This window comes from Falco biarmicus, chromosome 4 (genome assembly GCF_023638135.1).
Source record: "Falco biarmicus isolate bFalBia1 chromosome 4, bFalBia1.pri, whole genome shotgun sequence".
Taxonomy (NCBI): domain Eukaryota; kingdom Metazoa; phylum Chordata; class Aves; order Falconiformes; family Falconidae; genus Falco; species Falco biarmicus.
This window is the reverse complement of record NC_079291.1, coordinates 83847256-83865022: the sequence shown is the minus strand read 5'-3', so window position 1 is coordinate 83865022 and position 17767 is coordinate 83847256. Positions and strand designations below refer to the sequence as shown.

Sequence of the window (17767 nt, the reverse complement as noted above, 5' to 3'; positions counted from 1 at the left end):
GCACAAGAAGCCCCAGTAGCTCCAGATGATGCTTTCCAAGAGCTTGGCAGGTCCTGAAAAGATCTCACCTTCCAGTAACTTCCTGAGGCGAGACGTGATGGGAACTGCCAGTTGCACCATGGCTGGGTACAACAGGAGATCTCAAGCGGGGGCTGAGGGGGGCTGAGAGGCTCCTTGACCTGCCATGGTCCAGAAAAGGACATCAGCCTCTCCTTGGGCCTGCCTGAGGAGCAGTCTTGGAACGTGAACCTCTATAGCTTTGTTTTTTTCCTGTCCTTTCCAGCAGGTCCAGAGAGTTTCCCTGTCCGGCCAACACTGGAGAGTTTGCTGGCTGCCAGCACCCACATGCTCATGGAAGTACTTTCCACCCCCTTTATGGAAAGTCTGAAAACCATCCGGCTGCCTCGAGAGCTGAATCCCAACAAAAAGTACAGCTGGATGCAGAAGAAAGATGAACCCGTAAGTAGCTCTTAGTGTGGCTGAGCCTGAAAAGCCACAGTACATCCACTCGCTGCAGCTTGCTCTTCCAGCCCCACTTTGCCACCCGGCTCGTGCTGCCCTTCTGCACTCAGCGAAGCGAGCTGGCTCTGCCCTCGTGTCGCGTTTGTAGCTGCACAGGAGGCAGCCTGGTGTCATTTAGCTTCCTCCCTTGTTTGTGAATCGACACATTGAATTCAGCAAGACCCTCGGCGGCCCTAGAAGTGGTTTTTGTAGTACAAAGCCAGCAGGAACTCCTGTGTTACTGCTTTGGTGGGGGGATATGTAAAGCTAGTGGCAGGAGGACTTTTCCATCTTTTTTTCTTTGCTGACTCTTCCCCATGGGAGAGACTGACGGATTACTTTGTACCCAGCAAATAAGTGTTCCAAGTCAGGGAATATTTTGATCTGTCTTTTTTAAAAAGGCAGAAGAGACTCCACGGGTGTATTTTATCCTACAGGTTCTTTCCCAAGGTTGCTCTCCCTCAAAGCTGCTGCCATCCCTTGCATAAGGCACAGAACACTTTGGGCTGGCTGGTTTTATTTGTGTACTACCCTAGGGCTGTGCTTGTGGGTATGGGTGTTCTGCTCCGCTGTAGGCATGGAGGGCTTCCCTGCCAGGCTGCAGGTCTTGGCCATTGCAAGGGCACCCCAGTGTGCATCACCCCAGCCTAGGTGAGGGCCTGGACAAGCCCTGACCTTCTCGCCTCCTCTTGCCTCCCCACCCTAGATGTACTCCATCAAATCGGCCATCGAGAACATGGATGCAATGGAGCTGGACTACAGGATGAGGCTGGCAGAGCTGCAGCGGCGATACAAGGAGAAGCAGCGGGAGCTGGTAAAGCTGCAGCGCCGCAGGGACTCCGAGTAAGTCACAGGCTGCTCACTCGATCTTTTTTTTTCCAGCTGGGCACTTTCACTGCCTCTCGGTCTGGGAGAGAAAACAGCCCTCCACCTCTCCCTGTCTCCTCTCCTCTCCTCTCCTCCTGGTACGGCCCGCCAGAGCTTTGCACAACACACTGCTAGGCTATGTGACACGACAACCTGATCACTGGTGAATGCAGCTGGGAGACCATATTAGAGACAACCTTGGCTTCAGCAGCTCAGTTTAGCAGTTTGGTGACAGGCGAAGGTTCTGGGTTGGCTCCTGTTCTTGCTTGCTTTCTTTTATTTTTTTTTTTCTTTTTTCTTCTTTTTGGATTTATTTGCTTTATTTTTTTCCCCTGTTTGTTTTGCTTTTTGTTCGCAAAATTTGCTTTTGCTTTTTTTTTTTCTTTGCTTTTTTTTTTTTTTTTTTTTTTGTTGCCTTGGTTAACAGTGAAGCGTGTGGTTTTTTTAAAGGGAAAAGCATGACGAGAAAAGTAGAAGCTTGGCAAGAAGAGGCCCTGGAAGGCCCAGGAAGAGGAAACTTGGATCAAGCGCTCTGTCACCCATTAAGGAGAGAGGGAAGAGTGACAGCAAGAGTGGAAAGTAAGGCTGGAATTTGGGGAAGATGGGAAAATGGCAGGGTCACTGCACCAGGGTCTTACTGGGGAGAGTATCTCAGATGCAGCAGGGGCTCGCCGTGGCGTTGTGTTGTCAGGCCGGTCTCTGGCAGCAGTGGTGTTGTGGAAGTGTGTGTATTTCATGGGAGTGTGTCCTTACAGTGGGAATACAGTGCCAGCGTCCTCCCTTCCTGCTGGTAGAGCACGTATCTGTGCTGCTGGGTGCAAATAGGACAGGCTGAGTTGTGCAGCGGTGAGGTGATGCAGAGCAGCTGACTGGGCAGGGACCTGTAGGTGAGGTCTTGGTGTTGGGGAGCGCGTCCTTGTGTGTTTTCAGGAGAGCGGACGGTGCGAGCGGGTGCTGTAGAGCTAATTGCAGGGATGTTGATGTCAAAACCTGGAAGGATAGGGCTATTCCAGGTTATCTACTTTGCAGGGCCTTTCTGCTGTGTTTCTGCTGTCTTCATCTCTGTTCCCTTAATCAGTGGGAGCTGGTTTCGCCTGACCTCTCTCTTTCAAGTGTCTGGATCGTTCTGTCTTCTGCTTTTTTCTCTTTTGCAAGTCCAGCTGCTCTAGTTTGGATGCCTGGATCTCACTGCCGTTGGCCATCTAACCATCCATAGGTGGCCAAGTCTCTCCAATGGGAAGGCACCTCCAAGTTGCCTGTGTGCTACATATTTTTGCAAATGTCCTTTCAAAACTACAAAATAGATTCAGGTGCCCAGCTCCCACTGACCATGCGCTTCTGAAAATCTGTCTTCTTGGTGGCTCTGTGTTTTGCTTTTTGTGTTTGGATGGCTGGACAGGTTGGAGGCATCCAGAGGTGGCTGGAGTTGTGCATGTGTGCGTGCATGAACATGTTGTGTGTGCGTGTTCCCACATCACAGGAATGCTTGAGCAGCCTGGTGTGGGAGATGGAGACGCACCCTCAGCCAGTGTCCAGGGCCTGAGGTGTTGGTTTAGCTGTCTGTGGAGGTCAGCAGAGAGGACGGAGGGGAGGGCAAATACCTGGAAACTGAGAAGGCTGCCCAGGTCAGTGGCTTTGTGGTGGTGGTGTGACCTGGGCCAGCAGGCTTAATGTGGAGGAGGCGGCATATGAGAGCTTTTAATGGAGGCTTGGTAGGGGTCTTGAAGTGTTGACTGATGATCCATCAGATAGTTACTGGAGACAGCTGGGGAGCAGTGAAAGATGTGTTTGTAGTCTCACCTACTTTATTTTTTCTTTTTTTTATTGTTTTTTTACCCCCTTCTTTCCCCCCAAATCCCAAAGAGGGACCGAAGCCGTAGATCACACATGCCTCTTTCAGAGGGGCCAGGCTTTTAAAGCAGACCGCTTGTCCTTTGAGCAAGCCAGTCCTTGCAGTGCCCTGTCCCTCTGTGTCACACTGCGTGGCAGTTCCTTACCACCTCCTTGCTCATACCTGAGCAACCAGGGCAAGTGTCTGGGCAGTGAGGCACCTCCCTGGGCCTCGGGAATCTCCCTCTGCACCTACAGAGTCCATGAGAGTAGAGGTGGGAAAAGGGCTACAGGGCCAGCTCCGCTGTCTATCCTTCCCTCTGCTGCTCTGTACCAAATCAGGCACTTTATGGTGGCTGTTACTCAAGACACCAAATATTTCCTTTCAGAGACCACCTTGCAGGTCTCCGATTTCAGTCACCCTCATCTGTGCCAGTGGCCAGGAGCGTGCAAGAAGGGCTTCTTGGCTCTCCTGTTTGGTGGAAAACCTTGTCCAAACTACTGTCACTTCACAGTGGACTTGGCTCCTGCTGAGGATCCCCACTGTCCTAGGAGGCATTTAACCTCACTTTTGAGCTTGGTGGGGATCACAGGGAGGAAAGCCCCCCACCTTGACCTATCCTGTGCTTGGCTTACAGACTGAGCAAGTCCTTGTTGCTCTCTGAAGACTCTGAGACTGGTGAGGGCATGAAGAAGAGGCACAAAGGGGCCCTCCCGGAGGAGGATGAGGATGTGGAGAGCGGCAATGGCAAGATGAAAGGGAGGAACCAGAGCTGGGAAGAGCATGATGCAGCTCCCAGCTTCTCAAATGAGGTCAGTGCCCTCATGGGGAACATGGAGCCACAGGCCAACAGCAGATCTCTTTCCTGCTTTGCTAGCATTGGCTTGTAATGGGTAACTCCTCCTGATCTTAGAACATCTGCTTTCAGTTCATGTGGGTTTAGAAGTTCTTCATGAGAGGACTGTGTGCCGCAGAGGGGTGTTTGCAGAGGCTAATGTTGTCTTTTGGAGGTTGGACCTCTTTGGTAGGCAGCAGAGAGGCAAGCACCTTCAAGCCAGCCAGAACATTGCAGTGTTGCACTAGCTCTGAATCCGGAGCAGTGCTTGTCTTACCCCTTTGTCTGGTGAGATACTGGAGGGGAATGGAATTCCTGAAGCAAGGGAGGAAGGGGAGAGCAACTTCACTATATTCAATGCAGGGTTTTCTTCTGGTCATGTTGAGGCAATGAGGTATTTACTGGAGCTTTAAGCTGCTGATGAAATCCAAAATGCATACAGGCAAAGTACTGTTACAGCTGCTGTTATCTAGCTGCAGCACATGTAAAGTATATTTACTTTTTTCAAGAAGCAAGAAAATACTGAAAAGGATGTAACAGCACTGGCTGTAATGCAGTGGTGCTGATGCTCTCGCTGAGAGGTATTTGGATCTTTTTGGCATCCTCGCCTCTGGAGCGGGTTGATATGTGGAAATCCATGTTTATTTGGCTGGGGCTTGGGGTAAAGAAGATTGTTAATCCTCATGATTTAGAGAAAAGCTTGTAAAACCAACCCCAAAATACGCTGAAAACCAGAAGGTGTTGAGAAAAAAGAACTCCAAAACATGTTTCTCTATGAACATATTTATTTTGGAAGAAAATTCAGTTTTTCTAAGTTAATCTTGTGATTTTGTAGTGCTTGATAAGGGTAAAGCTGTGCTGTCTGCTGACATCTTCCTCTTCTTCCTCCCTAGCACCATTGTGGGTTATGGCAGCCGGGGCTTAAGACTATAATTTTGAGGCCTTATTAACAAGAGTGCATGAGAGATGGTTATGAGGGCTAGTAAAATCGCTCAGGTCTGCCATGGTACCTGCTCTGCATTCACCTGTGTCTCTTCCTTTCGCCTCGGCAGTTAAAGCTGAAAAAGAAGAAGGTGGCATCGGATCAGGAGCAGCTGGCCAGCAAGCTTGATAAGGCTCTGTCACTCACCAAACAAGACAAGCTCAAATCCCCCTTCAAGTTTGCTGACAGTTCTGGGGGAAAGCCAAAAACTAGTGGAGGTGGCAGCAGGTACCTCCCACCCCACGAGGCTCTGCCAAGCAAGGAGGAGAAGAAGAGCCTGGCCAAGAACCTGGGCCTGTCACTGAAAACCACCAAGGAAGGTAAAAACAAGGTGGCTGCCAAAATGAAGAAGATGGAGGTGGGGTTAAAAGTCAAAAATCAGCTCAAGGTTTCCCATTCACCAGCAATATCTGAAGTTAGCAGCTACTCCTATAGTAAGTAACCCCTCATTTCTCTCTTCTTACAGTGTAATCTGTTGTGGGGGCTTGTGGTGGGGGTCTCTGGCCTCCTGGAAGGGGTTTTGGAGATGGGTCTGGTTTTGCTCATACCACCTCCCTGGCTAATCAATGCTGTGGCATCTTTGGGATCAGCATGAGTTGTCTGCCCATCCTGCTGTCCCAGAGGTAGCCAGTATCAGTGCGTCTCTTCCTAACCTGTTGTACTGATTGTCAATGGGGAAAAATGCTTTAAAAAAGAAGTTGACCCACTTTCTTGCTTTCGGTGGGAGCAGACACTCTCTTTCAACGTATCGGATGAGTACTCATAGCCTCTACGCCAAGAGGTGGTTAATGGCTGACTTTTGGAAGTCCTTGTTGAGTTGGATGGGAGTAGCTTTAGGATTATGCCATGGAGTCAGTTGGAGAAGGGACAGCCTACGGGGGACACTGGTGTTCCTAAGCATCCTCCTGCCCTTTGGTGTTGTGGTTTTGCTCCCGGCTGACTGTGCTCAGCCTCCCATTTCTCTCCTCAGTGTGCATCTCCACCCTGGCATCCTGTGTAGTGATTGTCATTTCTGAACTCAGAGTGCACCTGAGGCAAAGGTTCCTGCAACCGAGCAGAGCTAGGGACCCCTATTACAGAAGGAAAAATCTGAATTGCAGATAGTGTTGGGAAGACTGTAGAATGGTAGAAGAGTCTGCAACGGTTCAGGCAGATGGTGGGGCAGAGAGCATGTGAGGGACTTTGGAGTTTATGGTCTGAGGCCTGGCTGTGTAATTGTCTTAGCTCACTTGCATATGCATCTTTTCCTTCGCTTGCAGCTATTTCAGTCCCGTGTTAAAACCCTGATGGGGTGTTTGTATGCATAACAAATACATCTCTCGGTGCCACACCGGTTTAGAAATTTCGCTAATGGGGAAGATGATGAGCTAGTGATTCTCCAATGGAACAAATGTTTGGCATGAAATTAGCCATTTACATGGCAAAATAGAAGCCATTGTGTCCACTGGACTTGAACACAGCCTTTGGCTGATCTTGCTGTACACATCACCCAACAGTCCTGTTCTTGAATGTGCTTTCTCCCAAGGACAGACACATGGCTCCTAAACTCGGAGCTCTGGAGCTAATGGGGAGAGGAGGCATAGGCTGTTGCTCGAGCTAAAAGCCTTGGCTTCTGCCAGAGGGAGCTTTTGCAGTGCCCTTGCACTTGTTACTGTGGTTTCATGAACAGAAACTCCCTCCCAGACCTAAGGGAGCTTCTATCTGACCACTCTTTTCTCCAGCAAGTCTCCTGATGTAGGAATGTGCCCCTTTGTCCCACAAATCTCAGCTCAGGAGGGTTGTTGTCACTGAGGAACGGACTCTGAAGTGGCTCAGCTTTGGTGCGTGGTTTTTCAGCTGTGTGCAGGTTTAAGGAAAGGGCTTTAGCTTGTTACTTGGTCACTCAAGCGTGATGGATTTGGGGAGGCAGGTCGAGCATATGGCAGCACCTCCCATGACTGGTGGGCCGCTCTTGTGGAGGAGGAGAAGCGGGACTGGTGCCAAGTCCTTCTGCCTCCTAACCTCATGATTTTCTAGCTGGAGTCCTGAAAACCTTCGGCATAGATCCAAAGGGCAAGCTGAGCATCCTGTTCCCACAGATTTTAACAGAAGTCAGATGCCCAAAACCATTTGCTTATTTGGGTTTTGGGCCTCCTAAACTTGCTGTCCATTACCTCTCCACAATCGATGCAGTGGAGGTGGGGAGCAATGCTTGACCTGGGCTGATGCTGGAGAGCATCTGCTGCTGCCCACAGGCTGGGATGGTCCCCACCACAACGTCCGTAACGTTGTGGAGCTGGTGGTGCGTTCCCAAGCAGGGAAATGACAATTCATACCTGCTTTTATTGCGTCCAGGGCTACAGTATGCTTTTTGTTCTGTTCATCAGGTGCGAAGGGGGACTGATGGATAACTTCTCACTGCCCGCAGGGCTTGGCAGCTTTGTAAAGCCACAGCTCACAGTCTGAGGGGCGGCTTGGTCCCTGCTCCGTTTCGGCGTACTTCATATTGCCCACTGCAGAGTGTCTGGGGTGGCGTGTTTGGAGTTAGACGTTTGGAGTTAGTCGTGTTGCCTGCTTGGCAGCTGGGCTCCGGCTGCCCGTGTTGAAAACACTCTGGGAGAGTTGGTTCATGCAGAAAAGGAGATTCAGGTCAGAGTGTTGAACGTAACCATGGCTGAGGCTAATTCAGGTTGATGGCTCGGTTGGTGGCGTTGCTGCACTTTTGGTGGACATCTTCATAGTGGAAATGTCTACCTCAAATTTTCTGCTCCTGAGCTAAAAACACTCCTTGGATCTTGTCTGAAGGGAGGACAGGGGGTGTTTGGCCTAGGTGGAGAGTGTCTGTTTCTGACCTAAAGAAGGAAATGCGTGTTTCTGTGTTTATTCAGCTCCCACTCGCTGGGTCCGAGGCTTGTGATGGAAGGAGGTGGAAAACGGCGGCACATGGCCCCTCCTGCAGCCACGTTCCCCTCCTGGTTTACAGCCTCTTCACAAAGAAATGCACCAAAGCACACACACACCCCGCAGCCCCCCCAAACCTCCATTCTCTGATGTAACGTTCTTCCCACCTGCTTTGACCACAGATACGGACTCGGAGGAGGAGGAGGAGGGATCCCTGAGGGACGAGTGGCCAGCGCAGCCGCCGTCAGCCCCCAAGCCACGGCCACCCGGTCTGTACAGTACAGCGGCCAGGAAGGGCGGCCGGGTGGCTGGTGGCCCCAAGGCAGCCCCCCGCAGCGCAGTGGCCGGGCGGCCGCTGAAGCCGAAGGCGGCGGCGGGCCGCAAGCAGCCCTTCTGCCTGCTGCTGCGGGAGGCCGAGGCGGGATCTTCCTTCAGCGACTCCTCGGAGGACTCGTTCGATCAAGGTTACTAGCTTATAGCAAACGCAACCCCCAATGCACCCCTCTGCCATGCCCGTTTGGGAGCGGGTGGGCGGGGAGGGGGCGAGGACAAGCGAGGGGCCTGGCGGGCTGGGGTCAGCCATTTTGATGGTCGGAGCCAGGGCGGCCATCTTTGTTCTTGGCAGCGTAGCCTGCTTTATCAGCCTGACATTCATTTTTTATCCTTTTTGTACCTGTATCATTGTGATATTACTGGCTGGCTCTTTTGGAGCTTTTATATCAACTGGGTTTTAGTGTCCACCTCTCCCTGCTTTCCTGTTCCCTTCCTCCCTTCAGTTTTTCCCTCACTTTCTTCCTTGCTGCCACCACCACCACCATTATATTATTATTATTATTATTACTATTATTATTATTTCATTTTGTTTTATTTTGGCATGAGCCTTGTAGAGGTTTGGAAGGAGCTTTTTTTAAATTACTTTCTCTTTTTTTATCCTTTTCAAGTTTTTTTCCTTTTCTTTTTTCTTTTTCTATTTTTTTTTTTTTTTTTTTTTTTTTGAAATACCGGGATACTGTTGTGTGGCCGTGTGACTTGATGTTTGTACTGCGATTTGGTATACCAAGCTTTATTAAACATATCGAGTTCATTTTTAACTAAACCTGTGTACCTTGTCTCTCTTGCTGTGTCTCTTATCAGGCGATTAGGTTGCCGCTTCACTTCATCCTGCTCTGCATCCCCCTCCTGCTCCCACTCCCCATGAGTAGAACTGGAATTAACCTAGTCTGGGGTACTCTCTATTATTCAAATATCCCTGCTGCGTTTGTCCAGATAAAGCCTAGGCCTTCCCCCCTCCCCACCTCGACCCCTTTAATTCAGTTTTTATTTTGTTCACCCAGTTTTGTTATTTTTCTTTTTCCGTTTGTTTCCTCTGTTGATAGACTTTCTCAAGGCAGGCAGATGGAACGTGGAGGCACTTGGTCCTCGTTGCTGCTGCAGGAGGGTGCTGGGTGTAACATACCCGTTATTTAACAGCCAGAATTTTTTCTTTTTCACTTTTCAAAGTGTATACGTCAAATTTTTGTGTCTCTTTTTGGGAGGCAATTATTTTCAGATGCCCAGACGTAACCCACAGTGTTCAAGGATGTGGCAATTACTGCATTAAATTTGACTCTGCAGTTTCCCTCCCTCACCCTCACCCCAATTTTTTTCTTGCAGCTTTTTTTTGTCAGCCTGTCATTAGTACTTCAGTGGGAAAAGAGATTACTTGAGGCTTTTCCTCCAGAGACACAAGGGGTTTCTGTTTTAAAGCGCACTCGTTAAATAATAATCATGGGGAAAGGTCATTTTAATGAGCCCTCGGCTCCCAAAAGAAAGTAGCTTGTCTGGGCTGAATGCTAAGCAAGAGCATCCCCAGTTGTTATCATCTAAGTTACACGGCAAATCTGGATATAGCACAGCAAAAGCTTTTTAGTATTTCACACTGCTCAGACGACTGTTAATTGAAAATGGGGCTGGATAGTTTTGCTTTTGTTTTGTTTTTCCTTACTTTTTTGATGTTAATTTTCTCCATGCACCTGTTTGGCTTTTCTTCCCTCCAAACCCAACCTCCAGAGAAAGATAATCTATGCTAAAAGAAATTAAAATCAAACACAGCAGAAAGATACAGAATGCTGATTTGGTTTGATGTGGCTCTGGGCTGGACCCACCAATGCATTTCAAAGAAAACCCAAAAGAGAGAAACGTATGTTTCCAAAAAAAAAAAAAAAATTTCTTAAGAGAACCCAAAAAGTTCTGGGGATAGTGGATTTTATGTAAGGGTGAGATTGCCACATTTCCATGAAGAGTCTGCGTTAACTTCCATTCTTCCCCTCCCTGTTCCTTCCTGCATCTTTTCTTTGTTTATTTTGCTGCTGTTGGAAATTTTGAGGATATCGATCCCTTCTAGGTGCCAAGTTCTTGAGGGTTTTTTGGATTTGCTTTTTGGTTTTGCTCCAGGTGAGCAGATAGGTAACTTGTCTCTAATTGGCTTTGTCTATTTTTCAAGTAACCTGTCTGCTTAAGAAAAGTAAAAATCCCAGTTTTATGGGATAAAGTCTGGGGAGGGGAGGGGATATGGGAGGAGGTTGGGGAATTTGGAACAAATGGGGAAATGCATTGTAAATCCCTCTGGGGTGTCATTTAATGGTGGGGAAACCAAAGATGCAAAACCTCCTGGGGTGGGAGGTGGGCATGGAGGGGGAGGTGGTGGTGGTGGGATTATTGGTTACAGTTTTATTTTTTTTCTGCAAATGCTTTTTTTTTTGTTCTTTCTCAGAAGCATTACTTGAAGGGATATTTGGGTAATAGGGTTTCTAATGGCTTTCCCTGATACTAAACCGATTAATAACCTCAGCTTTTCTAGAAGTGCTCGCTTTCTCCTTGCAGCTGCTTGACCAACCCTTTCACCCCTGCCCCTATCCATGATGCTTTGAATGTCTGTGTCGGTCTCTTGCATTTGCTCTCACGCTGCACTAAAGAAGCAAAGTGGTTGGCTGGTTGTAGGGCAGACACTTCTCAGCGAGGGTCACTAGCCATGAACCCGAACCTTGACCATTGTTATGTAGGTAGGCAAAATAACTTTTCTTTATGTCATCTGTCAGCCTCAGATGTTTCGATGTTACCTCCGTGAATAATGACACGTAGCTCTTTGCATTCTCTTGGTTATTTTAATTTTGAAGATGATTGCTGTCCACTTTTGACTTTCCTCTGTCCATGAAGAGTCTTGCATGGAAGATTTGCTTGTGTGTATGTGTTTGAGGACTCCAGAAATGCTTTACTGTTTGCAAGCTTCCTTTTGGAGAACCTAGCAAAGGGAAGGCTTTGCAGATGGGTCCGAGATGAGAAGCCACAGCGCTGCCTACAAAGGCTCTGCTGCTGTCCTTAAAAGGTTTCTGGGGCATGATGCAGGCTGTCCTAGTATCAGGGTAATTGCCTGGCCATGGCCCGGCCGATATCTGTGTCAGAGGTAGGAGTAGCTGCAGGAAGACCTGTTTTCATCTGGTTTGAGATAGAAGGGGTGGGGATGCACTGCTGTCTTACAGACCGAACACCATGTTACCATTCTGATGAGAGGCAAAGCTTGTGGTCTTTCATCCAGTGACCTTGGAGAGGAAACTACTAATGTGGGCTAAAGCCACACAGGACTTTGAAACCCATCAGGATAGGTAATACCTTGAGCTTTCTGAGACTGAAGACCCATACATCCTTCTCTTCCATACTCAGTTTTCCTTAAGAAATTAATACCTTCTTCCCTGCTCTCCTTTCTCTGACTTGGAGGATGATTTTATCCCAGTGAAAAAAAACCCAAACAGCGAGGTATAACCAGTTCCCCACACAGTCATTCCCACGTGGTAGTTGTAATATTTTTAATTTTTTATAAGTACTTCTGGAGTCAGCAGCACAGCACATATGGGGGGAAAAAGGAAAATCTTCCAGTAATGAGAATTGGCTTGTTTGAAGGAAAAAAAAAAAGGTACAATCTTAAATTGGACATTCAAAAATGAGTAACCTCCAGTATTTGGACAGATAACACAAATCAGATGTCAATGACCCAGTAGCTGTCTAAAGTCTGCCTGTACTTAGCCTGCTTTGTATGCTGTAGGCCTGCTTGGTGTTACGAGAAAATCATGCTATTTTTTTTACAATGTGAAATGACTCTTTTTAAGTGTATGTTTTTACTTCCCCCTTCCCAAGCCTTTCCTCTCCACACCCCCCCTCAATCTGTCTTGTAACATCAGTCTTTAAAAACCAAATTGCTTAATCAATTTCTGTTCATCATTAACAAATCTTCATTTACTGCTCTCCTACAGTAAAATACCATGGCAGCTTAGCTGTTAAAAGCAATGAGAAAATTTAGTATTTTTAATTGGGTTTGGGTTTTAATTTAATGCAGGTAGACATTTTAGAAAAAAAAAGTATCTTCTTTGGCTCCAGTTTATCTGGCATCAGTAGCATTTAAATGTGAATTTATTGTTTGTTTTGGCTGTAGAGTTGTATGTACACGTGTGGTTGCGTGTGTGGGTATATACACACATATACATGCTCTTAAAAATGTCAATTAAAAAAGGTATTTTTAGCTTTGAATATTTTTTCCCTTACCCTTGCTCAGTGTTAGAAGAATTACCGTTGAAGGAAAAAAATACTTTTTAAAATGTCTTTTTCCCCATTGTTAACTAAAAATTGCCTTTTCAGGAGAAAAAAAATAGACACTTCAATTGTGTAAAGGCATCTGTGCATACTTCATTTTAAGCCCACACATAGTTTGGGTACAGTAGGAGTAAAACTGCTTCACATTAAATACAGACATCATGAGTCTCTCCAAGAAGCTGTGCAGATGGCCATAGAGCACCAGCAGCTTAATTGCCACCATGGCCATAAATTTGGGGAGTTAGCTTAGAAGCGTGTGGGTTTGGAGCAGAGCCCCAAATGTGTTCTTTTTGTTTAATTTGTTAGGTTTTGTCCCTTGGAAAATCAGGAGGAAGAGGAACGGGGATTATGTACTTCATGTAGAGTGGAGTTAGCAAGATCTGCCCTTGCCATGAGAGGTGGAGGAGGATAGATCTGTGCTGTGAACGTGTTAAAATGTGTTTATTTTCAGGCTGAAAATTGTATCTCGTACAGATAAAAGTACAAGTGTTTTGGTAAAAATGCTGACAAGAGACTATTTTCAGTTGTCTTTCCATAGTGTGACACCGTGTATTTCGAAGAGGTTAGAATAACTGCCAGGTGCATTTATTATATCATAAGTTTTCTGTAGGGTGAGTAATGGCTGCTTTCATCCTGGCTTTTAAATCTGTTTTACCTTGGTGCATTTGAAATACTGTAGCTGCTGGGCACCCTTATGCCCTTGCACATGCAGAGTCTCTTAAGTGCCGAAGGAGCGATGCTGCCCGCGCTCCACGCAGCCCCCAGGCAGTTGGTGGGGCTGAGCCAAGGGTGCTGCGGGGGGGATTACGCAGGACAGGTCATAGAGGGTTTTTCCTGCAAACTTTCACCGTTTTTGCCTGTTTTCCTCCACAGCTGCTTGATGAGCCACTCTCAGCTCAGCCAGGTCTTTAGCTCTGGCATGGGGGGCTGTACAGGTTGATTTCAATTTTTTCCTGATTTTCCTGAGAATTGCTGAATTTTTGGAGCCAAATGGGATATGTGGAAGGGGTCTCAGTAGCCCATGGTGTGTCATTGAACTTGGGCACGGTATTGCTGCTTTTCAGGCAGGTGGTTTCCACATCTCAGAATAGCAGAGTTCATCTGGATTTGTTTTCTTTTTGGCAAAATGTGGTAGAAAACCAGCAGGTTTGCCCTTTTCTGGTAGGGGAAGGAATCTGATCCTAATTTTCTGTGGATGGTTTTTTTTTGCATGTGGTTTTTATGCAAGGCGTGAGCAGGGCTGTGGATTTCTTGGTATTCACTGCAGGACTATAGGTTAATAACATTTTTATATCACAAGGAGCTAGCCTGAGCAACTGAAATGAGGAAGGGATTTTTATGCAGTTAAAAATTAGTATTCTTTGACTATCTGATACATGCTGTGGAGATAAGCTCTCCTTGTTTAAAAAAAAAAATGATTAACTAATGGCCAGCTTTTTTTATTTTTTAAGTTGATAAAATGCAAGGATGAGAACACTGTTTTCTGATATTCCTGTTATTTCCAATGTCATGGAACAATAATCCAAAGTGGAAAAATAACACTTGTATTATTGTGGTTTGGTTTGGTTTTTTTTAACAACCAAGTGTTGAGGACGTTTTTATCTATCCCAGAGGGCATATGTGAAAAGAAAAGGATTTTCATGTTCATTCCAGCTCATTTTGAAGGGATCTGGTTTCTCATTTGGCTGGCTTTCAGACGCAGGGATAGTGGCTGGCGGGGAGCTGGCGAGTGGGCTCAGGCGGGGAGAGCAGGGCTTCTGCTAGCAGTGGAAATTTTCCAGCGACCTTGACGATCCTACTTAAGCCCTCAATTTCAAGAGAAATTAAATATCTTTTCCAGACCCGCTTTCTGCAGTTAAATATATATAGATATATAAAAAAGTATATGTGCTCATATATGTGTGTGTATATGTATGTGTGTGGTATATGTGCATTTGTGTAGTGACTTGCTCACCAGCACTAACTGGATGAGATGCTATTAAAATTAATTGCCTTTGAGCTTAGGACACTCCTGGGAAGTGCTGTAGGAAGGGAGAGGTGCCACTCTCAGAGCATCTACCCCCAAAATACCTGCTGTATATACACTGTGAAGGAAAACCCCAGCCCACTGCTCTCTGCAGGTGACAGCCGAGGCAGGCGGCAAGGCTCGTTTCTTTGCCAGAATTAGATTTTGGCTGTGGGCAGCTCTTCCTGCCTGTGCTGAGCTGGGCTTCCCTAGCCTGAGCTGTAGAGAGGAAAATGAAAGGCACGGAGAGTTTTGAGGCAGAGTGTTTAAACACACCTCCTTGTCTCCAACACTACCTACACTTTCTCCCCTTATGCATTCCAAATCCATTGCTTTCAAATGATTATTTCCCTCCCCTCCTTTGCATTTTTGCCTCCTGCCCCTTCTTCTCTCTGTGTCCTCCTCGCCTCCTGCAGTGGCGCAGGCTGGTCTCTGGTATTCCCCTTCCATGCTGATCTCTAATTCTCATTACACTAATGGATTTTGTTATGGAGGAAGAGGTGGTGGGCGGGAGGGGAATCCCACAGCTCTGAGGTTGGGATTTTCAAAGGAATTAAGCTTTTTACTTCCTCCTGAAAGCTGCAGGGAAGGGGTGCATGGCATCCTTTTCAAATCTCTGCCAGCACCCTGCTCTTCCCTCCTTTGCCTTGAATGGGTCCTCTTTGCTGTACCCTGTATTGCTGTGTCCTTCAAGGGTGGTGGTAGGCAGGGTGATGGCGGCTGTATGGCTTCAGAGACACGTGTGTGTCCACGGCCAACATCTTCTGGCTGTGCTCATGGGCAGCTCAGTGCTACTTAGGTGAGCACAGAGCAGCAGGAGAGTTATCGGTTTGGGGTGGAAATGTGGCCGATGCACAACTCCATGAGATTTGTAATGGGCTCCCTCTTTTCTGCGTGCTAGATTCTAGCTCAGAGGAGGAGGAAGAGGAGGATGAAGAGGAAGAGGACGAAGCAGAGGACTATGGGACAGATGGCACTGACAGGCTTTCATCACCTGCTCTTGACGAGAGTGGCCTGGGCCTTCTAGCAAGGTTTGCCGCCAGTGCAATGCCCAGCCCCATCGTTCCCCCTCCACTTTCCATCATCCAACTGGAAGCCAAGCAGAAGGCAAAGAAGAAGGAGGAGCGGCAGAGCCTGATGGGTGAGTGGCATGGTTAGGACTGGATGAAAGGTTCAGGAGGTCCAGGCTGTGCTGCAAGAGAGCAGATTGCTACCCAGGCACTGTCTTGCTCTTTCTTTGCTTTTGGCTGTTTGGCCCTGATGCTGAAGGTGGGGGGAATCTCTGGCAAGAAAACAAGAACCAGTCTCGGGTATGGCAGGTTTAGCAGCTGCAGCCATGGCTTCCCTAGGGGCAGTTGCCTGTGGCTTTGTCAAATTTTCCTCACTTCCTACCTACCTGGCAAATCCTTAACAGCCATGCTGCAACGGCAAGTGATGGGGTGCTGTGTCCCCTTGGACCAGGGTGCTGTAGGCAGTGGTGTGCTGTTACGTTTTAGGGAAGGAAGCATGTGCTAAATGCAGCTGATAGATGCCAAGCAGAAGAAAAACCCCTTCAGTCAGCCTGTCCCATCAGCTTCCTCATAAGAAACGGGCCAGCAAGATTTGAAACAAGCATTCCTTCCTCTGCTCATGTGTTTGCAGTGCCAGAGCCTGTGTTTCTGTCCTCGTCTCTGTCTCCGTTTCAGTGTGTTGCGCATAATTGGGAGTTTCATTTCTTCTCCTCCCCATGCCCTGCTGCGCAGGTGCCCATTGGTGATATCTTTCCCGGTCAGACAAATCTATATCAGCTCCATTTATAAATTCTCCATTAATATTTATTAAGTGGTAATGGAATTTATAGCATGCTTCAGAATGGAAAATGATGTCTTCCTTGGGAACCTGGCTTGTTTTAGCACTGTTTCCATGCTATATTTGGATTTTGCCAACTTGTTCCAACAGCCTCTGTTAAGAATTTATCATCTTGTAACCTGTCCTCCTTGAAACTGGAAGCATCTAGAAATTGCCTCATGCAATAGTGAGAGAGGAGAAAGAGTGTTGTAATTTCCGATGGGTTTTTCATTTTGAGCCTTGCCAGCGTTGATTTTGACAGCCTTGCTCTTTCCCTCTTCTTACTGGGGCAGTCTCAGGGGAAGAGGTTTGGGGAGCAGGTTCCTACAGATTGAATTTACCCAGGCAAGTGAGCGTATTTCAGGGAGAAAGACTGACAGAAGATGCTCTCCATGCTTTCGCTTGGTCTGTTTTCATGTTCCCATGTGAATGCTGTTCAGTCCCTTGTGTCCTTCCTCAAGGGTCTCCTGCACACACTGGTTGTCACAGCAGAGGTTGAGAAGAGTTCACTGTTGGACTTAAGAGTTTCTGCCAACCTCCCTGGCATGAAGCAAGGCCCGATTTCAGACCTTGCTGGTCTGAAGGCAGAGTCATGCAGATTGTGTGCAGAGAGGAACATTCCACAGCAGGCTGGAGGAGGATACAAGAGAGACCTTTGGCTGGTGCTCTCTTTTGGAGAGGGAGAACCAGGTTCTGCTGATGTTTGCACACATCTTCAGAGGTGCTGCGCCACCCCATGAGATCCAGTGCCCTGGGAAATAAATGGATTTAGAAAATCTGGGCTGTCTCTTGTTCCCACATAGACTTACTGCATGACCTTGGGCAAGTTTCTTCTTGGCTGTTTGTAACCTCCCAGTGGCACAGTGCCTGTGCAGCCACAGTGCTTTGCCTACCTCCTGCCCATGTTGCTGGGTGGGTAGGTGCTGCCTCAGTTTCCCTTTTGCCCCTGGAAACACATGATCTTACTCTCCTTTATCGGGTTCTGGGGAACACACTGAACGTGGTGAACGTCTTGGCATTACTACAGTATTTCAGACCTCTGGGTACTGGTGTGCCTGTGATGCTGAGCAGAGGTGAATGTGAGGGGATTTCCATTTGCCACAGACAAAAGATCATTTACCTCTCTTGACTTTAATGCAATTACCTGAGCCAGTAAAAAGATCTGTGGTATCTGTTGGCCAATGGGGAAAAAAAAGGCTTGAAATATGAGTTTATTCAATTTGTTAAAGAGGTTGTTCTCCTGAAACTAAGGTGAGACTGGAGAGGACTCCCACCAGGAGGGGAGGAAGCCTCAGCCTGTGGGGTTCATGCTTGGCTTCAGCTGAGCCAAGCCCTTCCTTTTTGTGGAGGGGCAAATGTTAGAGTATTTTTTCTCTTTAAGAGCTTCGCTGCAGGGTTTTGGTTATGGGAGAAGGG

The 17767-nt window shown here is 47.5% G+C and overlaps 1 protein-coding gene across 4 annotated transcripts in view; it reads left to right on the top strand.

Moving 5' to 3' along the window:
• Positions 1-17767, top strand: part of TNRC18 (trinucleotide repeat containing 18) — a 59254-nt gene that overhangs the window by 30000 nt on the left and 11487 nt on the right. For 2 of the 4 annotated variants that reach the window (XM_056336054.1, XM_056336055.1), the window contains exons 11-17: positions 284-459; positions 1208-1344; positions 1819-1947; positions 3837-4011; positions 5087-5450; positions 8079-8360; positions 15426-15665. In XM_056336054.1, coding sequence (XP_056192029.1) covers positions 284-459; positions 1208-1344; positions 1819-1947; positions 3837-4011; positions 5087-5450; positions 8079-8360; positions 15426-15665 — 1503 coding nt within the window. The remainder of the gene's footprint in view (positions 1-283; positions 460-1207; positions 1345-1818; positions 1948-3836; positions 4012-5086; positions 5451-8078; positions 8361-15425; positions 15666-17767) is intronic. The other 2 variants (XM_056336052.1, XM_056336053.1) reach the window with 2 other exon arrangements.